The sequence below is a fragment of the Theropithecus gelada genome, chromosome 4 (assembly GCF_003255815.1).
Source record: "Theropithecus gelada isolate Dixy chromosome 4, Tgel_1.0, whole genome shotgun sequence".
NCBI lineage: Eukaryota > Metazoa > Chordata > Mammalia > Primates > Cercopithecidae > Theropithecus > Theropithecus gelada.
Genome location: NC_037671.1, coordinates 135,583,738 through 135,602,909, shown reverse-complemented (window position 1 = coordinate 135,602,909; position 19,172 = coordinate 135,583,738). Strand labels below are relative to the sequence as shown.

General features: G+C 42.7%; 1 protein-coding gene across 2 annotated transcripts in view; it reads right to left on the bottom strand.

The window, feature by feature from the left end:
• Positions 1-6,077, bottom strand: part of RPF2 (ribosome production factor 2 homolog) — a 45,933-nt gene extending 39,856 nt beyond the window's left edge. For both annotated transcript variants that reach the window (XM_025384432.1, XM_025384431.1), the window contains exons 1-2: positions 5,966-6,077; positions 2,704-2,836 (exon numbers count right to left, since the gene is read on the bottom strand). In XM_025384432.1, coding sequence (XP_025240217.1) covers positions 2,704-2,708 — 5 coding nt within the window. In that variant the 5' untranslated portion in view covers positions 2,709-2,836; positions 5,966-6,077. The remainder of the gene's footprint in view (positions 1-2,703; positions 2,837-5,965) is intronic.
• Between the last annotated feature and the right edge of the window lie 13,095 nt (positions 6,078-19,172).

Sequence of the window (19,172 nt, the reverse complement as noted above, 5' to 3'; positions counted from 1 at the left end):
AAAAAAAAAAAAAAAAAAAAAAAAAAAAAAAAAGAGAAATGGGTAAATGAGGGAAACAATGAAAAATAAGGTATAATAATCATTCATCAACTATCAGAGTTGGTGAACAAAGAAAATGCAACAGTAAAATCTGCCTTTTTAAGTATAAAACTTCTGATGATTCTTGGCCAACTATTTCCCTGTTTCTGTGTAATAAACATTGCCACCTCTTCTTGATAACTCAGATGAATTTTGATAACCATGATGAATTTTAATTATTGTAGTAATCTGTAATATTGTGCTGCTTTTAAAGCTTACTTAAATATGTAGGATCATTGTGCTGATGGATATACTAGGAGAGGGGCAGTGTCCCGTCAGCACAATGACATTCAGACAAACATTTCAAAAAAGGGATGGGCCTATATAAGGCATTCAGACATCTGAATTGACTATGCTTATCAGGCATAGAGTTTGGCAAGTTTAAAAATGTATTCAACGCCAGGTGTGGTGGCTCACTCCCGTAATCTCAGCACTTTGGGAGGCTGAGGCAGACAGATCACTTCAGGTCAGGAGTTTGTGACCAGCCTGGCCAACATGGTGAAACCCTGTCTGTACTAAAAGAACACAGAAATTAGCCAGGTGTGGTAGCATGAGCCTGTAGTTCCAGCTATTCGGGAGGCAGAGGCAGGAGAATCGCCTGAACCCGGGAGGCAGAGGTTGCAGTGAGCCAAGATGACACCACTGCACTTCAGCCTGGGTGACAAAGTGAGGCGCCATCTCAATAACAACAAAAATGTATTCAATTACTTAATTGATTTAATTCAAAGACCTATTAGCTGTACTGAAGGCCTAATTAGTCAAATAACCTACTAGATATCTCCACATACTATGCCTTTTTTTTTTGAGATGGAGTCTTGCTCTATTGCCCAGGCTGGAGTAAGTGCAATGGCGTGGTCTCAGCTCACTGCAATCTCCACCTCCCAGGTCCAAGCAGACTCTCCTGTCTCAGTCTCCTGAGTAGCTGGGATTACAGGCGTCCACCACCAAGCCCGGCTAATTTTTGTATTTTTAGTAGAGATGGAATTTCACCATGTTAGCCAGGCTGTCTTGAACTCCGGACCCCGTGATCTGCCCGCCTCGGCCTCCCAAAGTGCCGGGATTACAGGTGTGAGCCACTGCGCCTGGCCTTTCTTTCATTGATTACCTATAGATTGAGTACCTACTATGTACAGACACTGGGCTGGACACTAGGCTACAGAGGTAGAAAAAACAAAGCTTTTATTTTCATTACTTAAATCACATGTCCCAAACTGAATCTTTCACCTTTCCCTCCAAACCTGCTCCACTTGACACATTTTCTAATTGGCATTATTGCCCATCAGGCACTCAAGCCAAAAACCTGGGAAGTCATACTTTTCACTAGTTCCCAACTCTTCTACCCTCAACATCTATTCTTTCTGGTCATTTCTCATTTTCATTGCCACCACTGGACTCCAGATGCTCTTCACCTAGCTGGCAGCAATGGTTTAGTTTCCTACATTTGCTCTCAACCCTCTCTAGTCAAGCCAATTACAAAGACTGGTGGTCCTTTTAATTCTCTTGCTTATTATCTTTCAATGACTACATGGAGCTTTCAGATTAAAATTCAAACTCCATTTTACTATATGACCCATGCCTCTTCTTCTAGCCTCATCTAGCCCACTCTCCTTTGGCCATGCCCAATTATTTACAGTTCTCCAAATGCATCAACGCTCCTTCATACTCCCTTTTGCACAAACTTCTTTCTCAGTCTCAGAGGGTCTTCTCTTTCTCTCCCACTTCTTGCACCAACTTCTCCTTCAAAATGAAGCTGAAGTGTTATCTCTGGGGGAAGCTACCCTGTGTGGGGGTCCCCCATGTGATTTTCTTTTTTTTTTTTTGAGATGGAGTCTTTGTCACCCAGGTTGGAGTGCAATGGTGCGATCTCGGCTGACTGCGACCTCCACCTCCCCGGTTCAGACCATTCTCCTACCTCAGCCTCTGAGTAGCTGGGACTACAGACATGTGCCACCACACCCAGCTAATCTTTTTATTTTTAGTTTTCACCATGTTTCACCATGTTGGCCAGGCTGGTCTCGAACTTCTGACTTTGTGATTCTCCTGCCTCGGCCTCCCAAAGTGCTGGGATTACAGGCGTGAACCACTGTGCCCGGCCTCCCTTATGTGATTTTAACTGTTTCCCACCCTACCCTGTCCATGCCTCCAACACAGCACAATGTGAGAACTTTTTACATGTCTATCTCTCTAAGCTCACTGAAAGAACTGTGTCTCACCTATTAACTCCCAGCAGAGGCACAGTAACTGGTGTTGTTGAATGACTAAATATATAGCAATATGCAGTTATTTCTCTTTACAAATTAAATTTTTTCCTAAAATGTGAGTAAGCCAAATTCTAGTAATTGAAAACAGCTTAAATTTACTAAGGGAGACCTTCACCCTACCAGACCCATCTGTGCTCCTAAAAGATAATAATAAAATTTACTAACAGAACTAGTTGCTTTAAGAAAAACTAGTAGTTGGTGCCTTGCAGGGTAAAGAACCCCCCCAACTTTAGCTCTTCTCTAAGATTAGTAGTTCTTATGGTAAGGCAAGCTTATCTATGTATTTCTCCGGCAGCCCAACCTAGCATGCTGAAAATTCCAAAATGACTTCAATACCTTTTAAAGATTAAGTATATATACTCACCACATCTTTAAGTACTTGTGTCACTGTTGCATTTGCATTTCCCCCTTTAATCAGCATGGCATTTTTAATATTTTCATTGAGTTTCGGTTCTCTCTTCTCAAGGAATCTCTTAGCTCTTTTCGTTTTGGGCTTTCTGTTCAGAAAAGCACAATTCATAACTATTTAAACATTTTCCTCACATTGCAAAGGCATGACTTAACTAATATGCAAATTCTTAAAAACACATTTGTCGCCGGGCGCGGTGGCTCAAGCCTGTAATCCCAGCACTTTGGGAGGCCGAGACGGGCGGATCACGAGGTCAGGAGTTCGAGACCAACCTGGCTAACACGGTGAAACCCCGTCTCTACTAAAAAATACGAAAAACTAGCCGGGCGAGGTGGCAGGCGCCTGTAGTCCCGGCTACTCGGGAGGCTGAGGCAGGAGAATGGCGTAAAAACCCGGGAGGCGGAGCTTGCAGTGAGCTGAGATCCGGCCACTGCACTCCAGCCTGGGCGACACAGCGAGACTCCGTCTCAAAAAAAAAAAAAACAAAAACACATTTGTCATTTATGACTCCACCCTTAAACAAAATCTCACTTTTTTTTTTTTTTTTGAGATGGAATCTCACTCTGTTGCCCAGGCTGGACACAATCTGGACGCAATGGCACAATCTTGGCTCACTGCAACCTCCATCTCCTGGGTTCAAGCAATTCTCCTGCCTCAGCCTCCTAAGTAGCTAGGATTACAGGCACACACCACCACACCTGGGTGATTTTTGTATTTTTAGCAGAGACAGGGTTTCACCATGTTGGTCAGGCTATTCTCGAACTACTGACCTCAGGTGATCTGCCTGCCTCGGCCTCCCAAAGTGCTGGGATTACAGGTGTGAGTCACAAGGCCCAGCCAAAATCTCACTTTTTTGGGAGATATCAGTAAAAGATATTTCCTTATGATTGTTAAATAAGTGTTTTGTTAGCTTTTAAAAAAAAAGCTTTCATTTTTATATTCCCACCATTCTTTTACTACTGCTTTTTCAAATCTTTTTTTAAGTAAAAAATAAAAGGCTCAAGTAAATACTGTCGCTATTTTTACTCTTCTTTTTTCTTCAAGCCTTAAGTAGTCAAACTGTATCCTGTACCCTAATACAAAGAATTGAGCATCAACTGCTGATCAACCTGTGGGCATTTACTAAACATGAGACTAATGACTGCTTACCTTTCTTTTAGGTTTAAGACCACAATGCCTGCCAGGAAGTATACACTGTTGCACTCCATTATCATTGCTGAGAATGTCAACATTATTGCCAACAATGGGGAATAATAAGGTTGATGTTTACCTGGAGTCACTCTATTAAGGCTTAATCTTCACCACAATCCTGAGAGTTACAGTTCTTTTTTATTTATTTATTTAGTTTTGAGACGAGTCTCTCTGTCTCCCAGGTTGGAGGGCAGTGGCACGACCTCAGCTCACTGCAAGCTCCGCCTCCCGGGTTCACGCCATTCTACTGCAGGTGCCTGCCACCATGCCCGGCTAATTTTTTGTATTTTTAGTAGAGGCAGGGTTTCACCGTGTTAGCCCAGGATGGTCTCGACCTCTTGACCTCGTGATCTGCCCGCCTCGGCCTCCAAAAGTGCTGGGATTACAGGTGTGAGCCTCCACACCCGGCAAGTTACAATTCTTACCTTCACTTTACAGATGAGGCAACTGAACAGACAGGTAATGTGCCCAAGATCACACAGCAGGTAAACAGGCCAATTTTCAAAATGAGCTAGGGCTGGGCGGCCACAGCCTGTAATAAAAACACTCTAGGAGGCCAAGATGGACGGATCACTGAGCCCAGAAGTTCAAGACCAGCCTGGGCAACATCGCAAAACCCTGTCTGTACAAAAAAAATACAGAAATTAGCTGTGGTGGTGCGTGCCTATAGTCCCAGTTACACAGCAGGCTGAGGTAGGAGGGCTGCTTGATTCCGGGGAGGTCGAGGCTGCAGTGAGCTGTGATCGGGCTACTGCACTCCAGCCTGGGTGTCAGAGCGATACCCTGTCTCAAAAAAAAAATGTTTTTTAAGCTAGATTTAAAAATTCATGTAGACCAATTACCCTGTAAACTATTAAGGGAAAATAAATTCATTATTCTGACTTTATGATGTGACAGTAGGAATGGCATATTTTTATACGTTTCTGTTCAAAAAAGGGGCTTCACCTCTGCTTCCTCTACAATGAGCGCCCTGATTTTTCAGACAGTTCTCTGTCATCTACTGAAAGAATTCTCCTCCCAAATTATGACCCTCCCTCGTCCAGTCCCATGGACACTTTGGGAAGAAAGAGACTATACATGCACTTTAGTTTCCCATGTAGATTTTTAAAATCCTCCTCCAGAGATAATGTCACATATAAAGCTTCTAATCATTTACTGGTTGATGAAGATACAAATTATTCTATCTTCTGTAACTCATTAAACAGCAACAAATGCAAATAGCGATTAACATGTTTTATTAGCTGCCTGGCTCCCAATTAATGTGTAAACTAGTCCCAATACCTAGTAAACGACTCTTCTTTGTAGTCCAAACAGCTAGAGGCATAGCAGGTGTGCAAAATCTCTGAATGACTAAAACTGTCGTTTTGGATACATACTAACCTACGTAAATAGCAAGAAAACCACAGCAAATAACAGCAGGGCTGTTTAGCACAATAAATATTCTTGAACAAATTTAAAACAGGTATTATTCAAGGATAACTCAGAGGAGTGTACAAAGCCGGAAAGAAAAAAAAACAAAACTAATGAACATTTCTACGTGCTGCAGCAAAGGCTCTACACACATTCGCAAAACTAACCCTCACAGCTCTAAGAAGTATGACTATGATGAGTGCTATTTTACAGAGTAAACTGAGATTTAGAGACATTTAATGACCCAAAGTCACAAAGCTTTAAGTGAACGCTCCAGACTGTCACCCAGATCTGTCGGATTCCGAGGGCTGTGCTCTTAACCCCACTCTAACTAATCTGTCTCATACTTCGGAAGTCAGATGTTTTTCAACTGACTAGGATAAAAGCGGCCAACGCTTCAATCCCACATCCCATCCCGCGACTCCCACCTGAGAGCTTCCCCACTGTCTCCTGGCAAGTAGCTCGCGCTGAGGAAAACCCCGGCTGGTGATCGATCGGCTCCCACCCAGGCAAGAAGAGGGGTAACCAGGAAGAGTGAGAGGCCGAGACAATACCACCCTCATCACGGGACCCTTTCACCCCAACGTTCCCCGGGGCTGAGTACCAGCGAACTTACACAACTCGATCCAGAGTGTCCATCGCTACTGCTCCCTGCAACTCTTAACTAAGTGGATGCACGTGCACCCGGCGATTACGTGCGCCGGAACAGGCAGAACCGGAAGCTGAGCGCAACGCCACTTCCGGGGACGCCCTCGCCGACGGTGCCTGGAGGTGTTGGCGGCCATTTTGATTGGAATCGCGCCCTGTTCCCTTGGTTACGGATTTTTGCCCTGGCTCTTTCCCGGAATTACAGGTGCGAAGTAATACTTTTAAGTAACATTGGCCGGGTGTGGTGGCTCACGCCTGTAATTCCAGGATTTTGGGAGGCCTAGACGGGCGGATCACCTGATACCAGGAGTTCGAGACCAGCCTGGCCAACGTGGCGAAACCCCGTCTCTACTAAAAATACAAAAATTAGCCGGTCGTGGTGGCGGGCGCTTGTAACCCCAGCTACTCGGGAGGCTGAGGCAGGGAGAATTGCTTGAACCCGGGAGGGGGAGGTTGCAGTGAGCCGAGATCGCGCCACTGCAAAATCCAGCCTGGGCGACAGAGCGAGACTCCTTCTCAAAAAAAAAAAAGTAACATGGACTCTCACAGTTTGATGTACACGCTACTGTGTATACTTGGAGTCAGGTATTCAGAAACCAGGTTTTATTCTTCAGGGAATCCCAGGATGCTAGAAAGGTTGATTGCACGGTAGGTACTCACAAAATCACTAAAAACATTAATGTGAAATGGGCACTATTGACAACTGTGCGATCAGCGTGACAGAGTTTATGTCTATCACAGTTGCCCAGTACATAAAAAATGCGCAGAAAAGGTACTGCTGATCGTGATTTTTTCCCCAGTTTTTAAGTTACCACATAATTCACATACCATAAAATGTACCCCTTTAAAGTGTACAATTCATTGGTTTTTCGTGTATTCACAAAGGTGTGCAAACATCACCACTAATTCCAGAATATTTAATCACCTCAAAAAGAACCCCCTCGACACACAAACCCAGTAGCGGTCCAAGCCCCACTTCCGCCTCCTGCCAGCCCTTGGCAACCAATAATCTACTTTATGTTCAGTGGATTTGCGTATTCTGAACATACATAAATGAATTCGTGCAACGTATGGCCTTTTGTGTCTGACTTCTTTCACTATCTGTTTTTGAGGTTCATACATGTTGTAGCGTGGATCAGTACTTCCATTTTGTTAGCACTGAATAATATTGCTTTGTATGGATATACCACATTTTCTTTATCTGTTCGTCAACCTAGACCTAGGTACTTTTTTTTTTTTTCCGACGTAGTCTTGCTCTGTCGCCCAGGCTGAAGTGCAGTGGTGCGATCTTGGCTCACTGCACCCACCACCTCCCAGGTTCAAGCAGTTCTCCTGCCTCAGTCTCCCAAGTAGCTGGGATTACATGCACGCACCACCACACCTTGCTAATTTTTGTATTTTTTAGTAGAGACAAGGTTTCACCATGTTGGCCAGGCTGGTCTTACCTGAACTCCTGAGCTCAGGTAATCCACCTGCCTCAGCCTCTCAAAGTGCTAGGAATACAGGCGTGAGCTACTGCGCCCGGCCAGCTTATGTACATTTGAGTGGTTCCCATTTTTTGGCTACTGTGGATTATGCTGCTTTGTGTTTTTTTGTTTTGCTTTGCTTTGTTTTGTTTCTGAGACAGTCTCGCTCTGTCACACAAGCTGGAGTGCGGTGGTGCAATCTCAGCTTACTGCAACCTCTGTCTCCCGGGTTCAAGCTATTCTAGTGCCTCAGCCTCCCAAGTAGCTGGGACCACAAGCGCGTGCCACCCCACCCAGCTGCTTTGAATATTATTTTCCAAATTTTGTGTGGACATATGTTTTCAGTTCTCTAGGAGTAAAATTGCTGGGTCATATGCTAACTCTTTTTTTTTTTTTTTTTTTTTTTTGAGACGGAGTCTCGCTCTGTCACCCAGGCTGGAGTACAGTGGCCGGATCTCAGCTCACTGCAAGCTCTGTCTCCCAGGTTTATGCCATTCTCCTGCCTCAGCCTCCCGAGTAGCTGGGACTACAGGCGCCCACCACCTCACCCGGCTAGTTTTTTTGTATTTTTTAGTAGAGACGGGGTTTCACCATGTTAGCCAGGATGGTCTCGATCTCCTGACCTCGTGATCCGCCCGTCCCGGCCTCCCAAAGTGCTGGGATTACAGGCTTGAGCCACCGCGCCCGGCCTGATATGCTAACTCTTAAGTGTAACATTTTGAGGCACTGGTAAACTGTTTTCCAAAGCACCTGCACCACTTACATTTCCCATGAGCAGTGTAAGAGGGTTTGGTATTAGTTTCCTATTTCTGTTGTAACAAATTACCACACATTTATAATTTTATACTTCAGGAAGTCAGAAGTCTGAAATAGTTTTGCAAGTCTAAAACGAAGGCCAGGAGCCGTGGCTCATGCCTGTAATCCCAGCACTTTTGGAGGCTGAGGTGGGCGGATCACGAGGTCAGGAGATCAAGACTATCCTGGCTAACATGGTGAAACTCCATCTCTACTAAAAATACAAAAAATTAGCCAGGTGTGGTGGCACACCTGTAGTCCCAGCTACTTGGGAGGCTGGGGCAGGAGAATCACTTGAACGCGGGAGGTGGAGGTTGTGATAAGCTGAGATTGCACCACTGTACTCCAGCCTGGACAACAGAGTGAGACTCTGTCTCTTAAGTAAGTAAATAAATAAATAAATAAATAAATAAATAAATAAATCGAAGAAGTCAGTAGGACTACATTCCACCTGGAGGCTTCAGGGTAGAATAGGTTTCTTGGCTTTTTCCAGCTTCTAGAGACTGTCTGCATATTTTGGCATTTCTCCATCTTCAGAGATCATCAGTTGAACTTCTGCTTCCATTGTCACATCTTCTTCTGTGATGCTCTGACACTTTAACTCCCTCTTAATAAAACGCTTGTGATTACATGGGCATCACCTGGATAATCCATGATAATCTGAAGATCCTTAATCGTATAGCAAATTCTTTCTGGGCATGTAAAGTAACATATTCACAGATACTTGGGGTTCTCAACATCTTTGGGCTGGGAGTTGAAGGAAGCATTATTCTATCTACCAAAAGTTCCAATTTCTCCACTCCTCACCAAAACTTAGCATTGTCCATCTGTTTTATTAAGCCATCCTAATGGATATGAGTGCTATCTCATTGTGATTTTCATTTCCCTGATGGCAAATAATGGTGAGCATGTTTTCATGTGCTGATTGATTACCCATTTTTATATCTTCTTTGGGAAAATGCCTATCCAAATCCTTTGCCCAGTTTTTAAATTGGGTTGTCCTTTTATTGTTGAGTTCTAATATTTTCTCATGTATTCTAGATATAAGTCCCTTACCTGATATATAATTTACAAATATTTTCTCCAATTTAGTAGGTTTTTTCATTCTCTTATTAATGTCCTTTTGAGCACAGATCTTTTGAACTTTGTTCAAGCCCAGTTTACCTATTTTTTTCCTTTTGTTGCTTGTGCAGCTTATCCATTTTTTCCTTTTGTTGCGTGTGCTTATGGTATTGTGTCTAAGAAGCCATTCCCTATTCCAACATCACAAAGATTTGCCCCATGTCTTCTTTCAAACATTTTTAATTGTAGCTCTTATATTTAAGCCTTTGGTCCATTTTAATTTTGATATATGGTATGAGATAGGGGTTCAACTTTATTCTTTTGTACGTGGATATCCAGTTGTCCCAGCATCATTTGTTGAAAAGATTATTCTTTCTCCATTGAATTGTCTTAGCATCCTTTTGCAATATCAATTGACCATAATTGTAAGGGTTTATTTCTGGACCCACAATTCTATTTAATCTGTCTGGTTTTCATTATGCTAGTTCCACAACTTTGATTACCATATAGCATTGTAGTAAGTTTTGAAACTAAGAAATGTGACTTCTATGATTTTGCTCTTTTGCAAGATTGAATTTCCATATGAATTTTAGGGTCAATTTCTCAATTTCTGCAACAAAGGCAGCTTGGATTTTTCTTTTCTTTTTTTTTTTTTTTTTTGAGATAGGGTCTCCCTTTGTCGCCCAGACTGGAGTGCAGTGGTGTGAACACAGCTCACTGCAGCCTTGACCTGCGCTCAAGTGGTCCTCTCACCTCAGCCTTCTGAGTAGCTGAGACCACAGGCATGCACCACCATGCCTGTGGTCTCACAGCCCAAAAATTTAAGAATTAACACCTTGCTAATTCTTAAACTTTTTGTAGAGATGGGGTCTCACGTTGCCCAGGCTAATCTCAAACTGCTGGGCTCAAGCAATCCCCTTGCCTCAGCCTCTCAAAGTGCTGGGATTATATACGTAAGCCACAGCACCCAGCCTGACTTATTTGCCTAGTTTGTTGAATGCTTTTTATGCTTTTTATCATGCAAGTGTGTTGGATTTTGTGTGTACTTTTTCTGCATCTATTGAGATGATCATGTGGTTTTGTCCTTTATTCTATTAACATTTTATATTACACTGATTTTCATATGTCCAACCAACCTTACATTCCTGGAATCAATCCTATTTGGTCATGGTGTATGATCCTTTTTATATGTTGTTGCGTTCGGTCTGTTGATATTTTGCTGAGGATTTTTGTGTCTATATTCATCATATTGGCCTGTAGTTTTCTAGTGGGAATCTTTGTTTGGCTTCGGTATTGGATTAGTACTGGCCTAATAGATTGAGATGGGATGTGTTCCCTCCTCTTCAGTTTTTTGGAAAAGTTTGTGATGTCTGCTGTTAAGTGGCAAGAATGGTGGTGATGTTAGTGAGATTTTGCAGATGTTATTGAGGATTTTTTTTTTTTTTTTGAGATGGAGTCTCACTCTGTCACCCAGGCTGGAGTGCAGTGGTGTGATCTCAGCTCACTGCAACCTCTGCCTCCCAGATTCAAGCGATTCTCCTGCCTCAGCCTCCCTAGTAGCTGAGACTGCAGGTGCCCACCACAACGCCTGGCTAATTTTTGTATTTTTAGTAGAGACGGGGTTTCATCATATTGGCCAGGCTGGTCTCAAATTCCTGACCTTGTGATCCACCTGCCTCTGCCCCCCCAAAGCCTGCACTGCACCCGGCTAATAATCTTTTTTTTTTTTTTCAGTAAAACTTTATTAACCCACTCATTATTATCAGAATACAAATAGGAGTACACTGCACAGTGAAGAATTTGCATAGCAAATGAATGACATGAACAAAATATTCAGAAGTGTCACACACTTAAATTGATTAATTCAAGTAATTGTTTTTGTGAAAATAATTTGTGAATGGCATTGTCCCTATCATTCTCCCCTTAATAACTTTTCAGTAACATGTTGTAAGATAAGTTAATACAATTGTATTTCATTTATCCTTAAATTGTAGTTGTTTTGATATATACATGTAATTTGGACTGGCCTCTCATGAAAAAATTAGTATTTAACAGTACACAATTACTAATCACCATTTTAAAAAATGTACGATACAGCTGAGTAAAAGTATAGAAAATATTATATTTTATAAATCTAAATATAGGTCAAGTTATTCTTGACAAATTCTTTGGAAGAAGCTAATGCAAACAAATACTAGAGCAGCATCCCCTATAAGAAAGTACATGGTCCCTAGCACTTTGGGAGGCCGAGGCAGGCAGATCTCCTGAGGTCAGGAGTCCAAGACCAGCCTGGTCAACATGGTGAAACCCTGCCTCCACCAAAAATGCAAAAATCAGCCGAGCATGCTAGCAGAAGCCTGTAACCCCAGCCACCCAGGAGGCTGCAGCAGGACGGGCTAAGATTCTTCAAAATAGGGAGATTATCCTGGATTTTCCAGATGAGCACCAATCTAATGACAATGGACTTTATAAGAGGGAGGTAGAAGTTTAAGAGTCAGAGAAGGAAATGTGATAATGGAAGCAGAGGTCGGAGTGAGAGAGATAAGAGGTAATGCAGCTGGCTTTGAATATGGAGGAAGGAGCTACAAACCAAGGAATTCAGGCAGCCTCTAGAACCTGGAAAAAGCAAGGAAAGAGATTATCTCCTGGAGCTGCCTGGAGCCCTACTAACATCTTGATTTTAGCCCCATAAGACTCGAACTTTTTTTTTTTTTTTTTTGAGATGGAGTCTTGCTCCATTGCCTAGACTGGAGTGTGCAATGGCATGATCTCAGCTCACTGCAACCTCTGCCTCCTGGGTTCAAGCAATCCTCCCACCTCAGCCTCCCAAGTAGCTAGGATTACAGGCATGGACAACCATGCCCGGCTAAATTTTTTTGTATTTTTAGTAGAGATGGGGTTTCACCGTGTTGGCCAGGCCGTTCTCAAACTCCTGACCTCAAGTGATCTGCCTGCCTTGGCCTCCCAAAGTGCTGGGATTACAGACGTTAGCCACCACGCCCAGCCTTGAACTAAGAATTTGACCTCCAGAACTGTAAGATAATAAATTGATGTTGGTTTAAGCCACTAAGTTTGTGGTGATTTGTTAACAGCAATAGTGGAATAGTGGAATAGTGCAATAGTGCAATAGTGGAATAGTGCAATAGTGGAATAGTGCAATAGTGGAATAGTGGAATAACAGTGCCCAAATGGGAGCATGAAATATGAGTACAAAATGAAATTTTCAAGACATGATAGTAAAAGAGATCTTATTTTGGATCTGAGAAAAATAGAACCTCTACTATTTTGACCTTCTTATTAATGATACACAAGTATGGCCGGGCTCCGTGGATCACCCCTGTAATCCCAGCACTGGAAGGCCGAGGCAGGTGGATCTCCTAAGCTCAGGAATTCAAAACCAGCCTGAGCAACATGGTGCAACCCTGTCTCTACCAAAAAATACAAAACATTAGCTGGGTGTCGTGGCATGTGCCTGTGGTTCCAGCCACTTGGGAGGCTATGGTAGGAGGATCACTTTAGCCTGGGAGGCGGAGGTTGCAGTGAGCAGAGATCGTGCCACTGCAGTCCAACCTTGGTGACAGTGTGAGACTGTCTCAAAAAAAAAAAAAAAGAAGCAGGTGTATGGCTGCCTTGAACCCATGTACTATCAGTAACTACCAGCTACAAATTGACATTAACAAAGGTGTATATTTACTTTGTACTGTATTAATAAAGTAAAATGTACTTGTAGACAATTTTATAAACAGCATTTTCTCATTCCACAAGGAAATAATGGTCAAAGTCATAAAATGTAGGAAATTCATCTCCAAAATCAATACAAACATTTCTGGAAGATAATTCCATGTAAACCTTAGACATATTAGGAAAGTTGAATATTTTCACTTAAGCTGTTGGAACAAGAGAAAATAAAAACAGATTCTAAAAAATTAAAAACTGCTGCTATACGAATAGAAAAGTATATATCGTCAATAGTTTCACTGAGCTGGCTGTCCATAAATTTATGATCTGCCATGCAGTACATAATGAATAAATAAGTGAACTTGCAAACATTTTGAGACAGCCTCGCTCTGTTGCCCAGGTTAGAGTGCAGTGGCACGATCTTGGCTCACTGCAACCTCCACCTCCTGGGTTCAAGCGATTCTCCTGCCTCAGCCTCCCAAGTAGCTGGGACTACAGGCATGTATCACCACGCCTGGCTAATGTTTTTGTATTTGTAGTATAGATGGCGTTTCACCTTGTTAGCCAGGATGGTCTCGATCTCCTGACCTCATGATCCACCTGCCTTGACCTCCCAAAGTGCTGGGATTACAGGTGTGAGCCACCGTGCCCAGCCGCAAACATATTTTGTAATGGGCTTAAGGAATAATTCTCCATGATGCACCTTAACAATACAGTCTTTTTTTTTTTTTTTTTTTTTTTGAGACAGGGTTTTGCTCTATTGCCCAGGCTGGAATGTAGTGGTATAGTCACAGCTCATTGCAGCCTTGACTTCTCTGGGCTCAGGTGGTCCTCCTACCTCAGCCTCCTGAGTAGCTGCAACTACAGGTGTGCAACACCACGCCCAGCTAATTTTTATATTTTTTGTAGAGATGGGGTTTTGCCATGTTGTCCAGGCTGCTCTCGAACTCCTGGCCTCAAGGAATCTGCCTACCTCAACCTCGGCCTCCCAAAGTGCTGGGATTACAGGCGTGAGCCACCGTGCCCAGGCAACAATATGATCCTTCTAAATTGAAAAGTATTATTTGTCAACAAAAGCAATCCACTGTATTTAGTGTCAAAAGTAGTACTTAGTGGGAGGCCGAGGCAGGCAGATGGCTTGAGCCCGGGAGCTCAAGACCAGCCTAGGCAACTGGCAAAACCCCTTCTCTATTTTTTTAAAATAATATTATTAATTTTTTTAAAAAGTAGTACTTAGTGTGATAACTATGCAGGGACTCTGGTTCTAACATTAGCTTTTAGGTAATCCTAGTGAGTTACTAAGGCAATTAATGGCAAAGAAATTCATAAATGAAATTCTAGTCTCACAAAATATTATACAGTTAAAAAAAAGACTAACTAAATTTGAAACACTTATAAATAGGTAAGGAGCTTAACACATATGTTTTCATCAGAATTTAAGATTTTATTTTCCTCTCAACTTAAGGTAGAACTACACTATAGTGTAGATCAATTTCTTTGGCAAGATTACAAATCTCGGGAATATTTTATTTCTTTATACGTTTTTTTAATAGAGATGAGGTCTTGCTCTCTTGCCCAGGCTGGTCTTGAACTCCTAGTTTAAGCAGTCCTCCTGCTTTGGCCTCCCAAAGTGCTGGGATTACAGGCATGAGCCACCGTACCTGGCCTACTCTTTAATATTTTTCATGTTTTCTAAAATACATATGTATCAGGCCGGGTGGGGTGGCTTATGCCTGTAATCCCAGCACTTTGGGAGGCCAAGGCAGGTGGATCACTTGAGGTCAGGAGTTGGAGACCAGCCTGGCCAACATGACGAAACCTTGTCTTTACTAAAAATACAAAAAATTAGCCAGGCATGGTGGTTCACGCCTGTAATTCCAGCTACATGGGAGGCTGAGGCAGGAGAATTGCTTGAACCCAGGAGGCAGAGGTTGCACTGAGCTGAGATCGTGCCACTGCACTCCAGCCTCGGCGACAGAGTGAAGACTGTCTCAAAAAATAAAAAAATAAAATACATATGTATCAATTAGTATTATGTTTGGCTATTACAGAGTGACCTAACAAAGAGAGCAGCTAATTTCCCTCTTTATGTAAAAGAAGTCCAGAGGTAGAAAATGGCAATGCCTCAATGCCTTCTCTGCCTAAACATCAGCAATAGCTACAGGTTTGGAATGACACTCACAATCACAGGACCCCAGTAAGCCTTGTGGAACGCAATCTGGCACCCAGCTCACTTAGTACTCCAGGATACAGAACAAAGAACAGCACAGCAACACAGCAGCATGAGACTTATTTCTGCAGGAGTCTTTATTCCAGCCTCCCAAGTGTCAGCTGAGGGGTAAAGAAACTAGATCATTTTGGATGGGTGCAGAAGCCATGAGGCTTAGAAGCTTTATGCTCCAGAAAAACCAATCCCTGTTGAAACAGTACATGAGTGTTGCTTCCAGAAATATTTGCAATAAGGAACACCACACTTAAGGAATTCCAAAGCCCATGTTTTCCAGTGGGCATTTGTAGTACGTGTTAGTCTTCCTGGTCCAAACAGTTTACCAATAAGGTGTCTGTTTTTTTTTTTTTTTTTGAGACAAGGTTCTGCCACAGCTGTAGTACAGTGGCATGGTGTGATCTCGGGTCACTGCAACCTCCACCTCCTAGGCTCAAGCAATCCTCTTGCCTCAGCCTCCTAAGTAACTGGGACTACAGGCGCACACCACCATGCCCAGCTACTTTTGTTTTTTATAGAGACAGAATTTTGCCATACCACTCAGGCTGGTCTCAAACTCCTGGATTCAAGTGATCCATCCATCTTGGCCTCCCAAAGTGCTGGGATTACAACTGTGAACCACCGCGCCCAGCTAAGGGCTCATTTTTAATCATAAACAATATTGCCTAATATTACAGCTGACATTCCATTATTACCTTGCCTAGTAGGTTTCCAGAGAAACAGTACTGAAAGCGAAATTCGAGGTCATTTAGACGGGAAAAATGAAAGGGTTTTATTAACCCTTTACTGATAGCAGTCCAGGGTAATCTCACAGTATCAAGACCCAGTCTTCTATATTGCTGCTCTGCCATTCTTGGCTTCTATTTCCAAAGTTACTTTGAAGTCTAAGAATCCTGCTGGATGGAGCTCTAGCTACCACATCCATGTTCCAGCAGGAACAGAAGATGAGCCCACTTGCTTCCTTTTAAGCCTTTAAGGAAACGTCCCAGAAGCACCACTCAGCACTTGTTTTTTTTCTTCTTCTTCTTCTTTTTTTCCATCACTCAGCACTTCTTATTCCATGTCAATGCCAGAACTTAGTCATATGACCACATGTATCTGCTAGGAAAGCTAGGCACATTGCTAACCTGAATAAATTCTGGGATTCTGATACAAAGCAAAAAAAGGAGAACAGATAATTGGGTCAGGCAATGAGCATTCTCTCCTATACATACATACAGGGGGAACAATGAGCTGTCAGTAAAAACTGAGACTAAAAAAAGTCATAAATTATTAGCTGGGCATGGTGGCACATGCCTGTAATCCCAGCTACTTGGGAGGCTGAGGCGTGAGAATCGCTTGAACCTGGGAGGTGGAGGTTATGGTGAGCCAAGATCGTGCCACCGCACTCCAGCCTGGGCAACAAGAGTGACAGATTATCTCAAAAAAAGTAAAAAAATTAAAAAGTCATATAGACATTGGGAAGATTATGCTTATAATCATCTGCTTATGATTTGAAAATGCTTTTTATCAAGGTAAGTCATTTTCCAATTAAATATAAAACTTTTTGAAGAAAAAAATTCTTTGGGCCAGGCATGATGGCTCACACCTGTAATTATAGTACTTTGTCAAGGCAGGAGGATCACTTGAATTCACGAGTTTGAGACTAGCCTGGGCAACATGGCAAAACGCCATCTCTACAAAAAATACAAAAATAAGCTGGGTGTGGTCGCACACCCCTGTAGTCCCAGCTACTAGGGAGGCTGAGGTGGGAGGATGGCTTAAGCCCAGGAGGCGGAGGTTGCAGTGAGCCCAGATTGTGCCACTACACTAGAGCCTGGGTGATAGAGCCAGAACTTGAAAAAAAAAAAAAATTATTCATCCTAGAACATTAGCTCTCTAATCTGTTAAAATAGTTATATCTCCACCAATTGTGAGATGTAATTAACATGAGGTATGTAACTTACTGGGACTAGGTTAAACTACAGGAAATTGCTGTTTTTTGTAGTTGGAAACAATCAAATATTGGCAGTTTTACACAGCTCAACCTGTAACAAAGTATCAAAGGGTGTGAATAATTTACTTAAAAAATATTAACTAGCACAGATTTAGTTTACTGCCATAATAAAATAACGAATACAGCTGAATTCCAATAATCTTTCTCAAGTGGGAAAGGAGCAAAATTACATCTGGAATATGTGGAATTGTTCCTTTATCCTTAAGCACTTCAAAATTCTTTTTCTCAATAAAATACTTATTGTAGTAGATTAAAAATAGCCCCAAAGATTTCCATGCCCTAATCTCTAGTATTAATGCCTGTGTATATTAAATGATCTAGCAAAAGAGACTTTGCAGATGGAATTAATGTTTTTTTGGTTTTTTTTGAGACGGAGTCTCACTCTGTCACCCAGGCTGGAGTGCAATGACGCAATCTCAGCTCACTGCAACCTCTGCCTCTCGGGTTCAAGCAATTCTCCTGCCTCGGCCTCCTGAATAGCTGGGATTACAGGTGTGCACCACCACACCTGGCTAATTTTTGTATTTTTAGTAGAGACGGGGTTTCACCATGTTGGCCAGGCTGGTCTCAAACTCCTGACCTTGTGATCTGCCTGCCTCGGCCTCCCAATGTGCTGGGATTACAAGTGTGAGCCACTGCACCTGGCCAGAATTAATGTTATACACCTTCGGCGGGATGCAGTGGTTCACGCCTGTAATCCCAGCACATCGAGAGGCCAAGACAGGAGGATCACTAAAGCCCAGAAGTTCAAGACCAGCCTGAGCAACATAATGAGACTCCATCTCTTAAAAAAAAATTAAAAAGAAAAACAGCCTGGCATGGTGGTGCGTGCCTGTAGTCTCACCTACTCAGGAGGCTGAGGTGGAGGATGGCTTGAGCTGGGAGTTCAAGGCTGCAGTAAGCTGTGGTCACGCCACTGCACTCCAGCCTGGGTGACGGAGCGAGACCCTGTCTCAAAGAAAAAAAAAAAAATTATCGACCTTAAAATAGGGAGATTATCCAAGTGGGCCCAGAGTAATCAAACAGACATTTAACAGTGGAAATGGAAGACAGAAGGGTAGGTCAGAGAGAGGGATGATGGAAGAAGTAACAGGAATGATTCAAAATGGGAGAGGGACTTCACCCACTATTGCAGGCTCTGAAGAAAAGGGGATCATGAGCCAAGGAATGAAGGCAGCCTTCAGAAGCTAGAAATGACCCTGAGCTAATGGACAACAAGGAAAGGAGACTTTGATATCCTTTAACTGCAAAGCACTGAACTCTGCCAACAACTAAATAAACAAGGAAATGGATTTGCCCCCCAGCCCAAAACCTCCATAAAGGAATGCATTCCTGCCAGCACCTTGAATTTAGCTCAGGTAAGACCTGTGCCACACTTCTCACCTACAAAACTGTAAGACAGTACATTTGTGTTAAGTCACTGACTTTGTAGTAATTTTTGACAGCCTCCAAGGAAAACTTTATATACTTAATAAAACCTTGAATTTAAAGGACTCAGAAGGGTCCCTAAAGTCATTTAAAAATATTTCATTTTACTTATTTTTTGAGACAGGGTGTCACTGTGTCACCCAGGCAAGAGTACAGAGGCGCAAACACAGCTCACTGCAGCCTCGACTTCCAGTCCCAGGCCATCCTCCCAGGTCAACTGCCCAGTAGCTGGTACCATAGGTGCACGACACTGTGTCCAGCTAATTCTAAAAAAATTTTTTATAGAGATGGGACCGCCCTATGTTACCCAGATTGTCTCAAACTCCTAGGCTGCTCAAGTGATGCTCCCACCTCAGCTTCCCAAAGTGCTGAGATTACAGGTATGAACCACTGCACCCAGCCTAAACTGTATTTTAAAAATCCAATTCATGTCTGGTCCCAAATGATTCTGGTAAAATAAGTTGTGTTATGACTGGATGTGTGTGTATAGCCGATAAAATACCAAAAAATGTTAAAAGACTGAAAG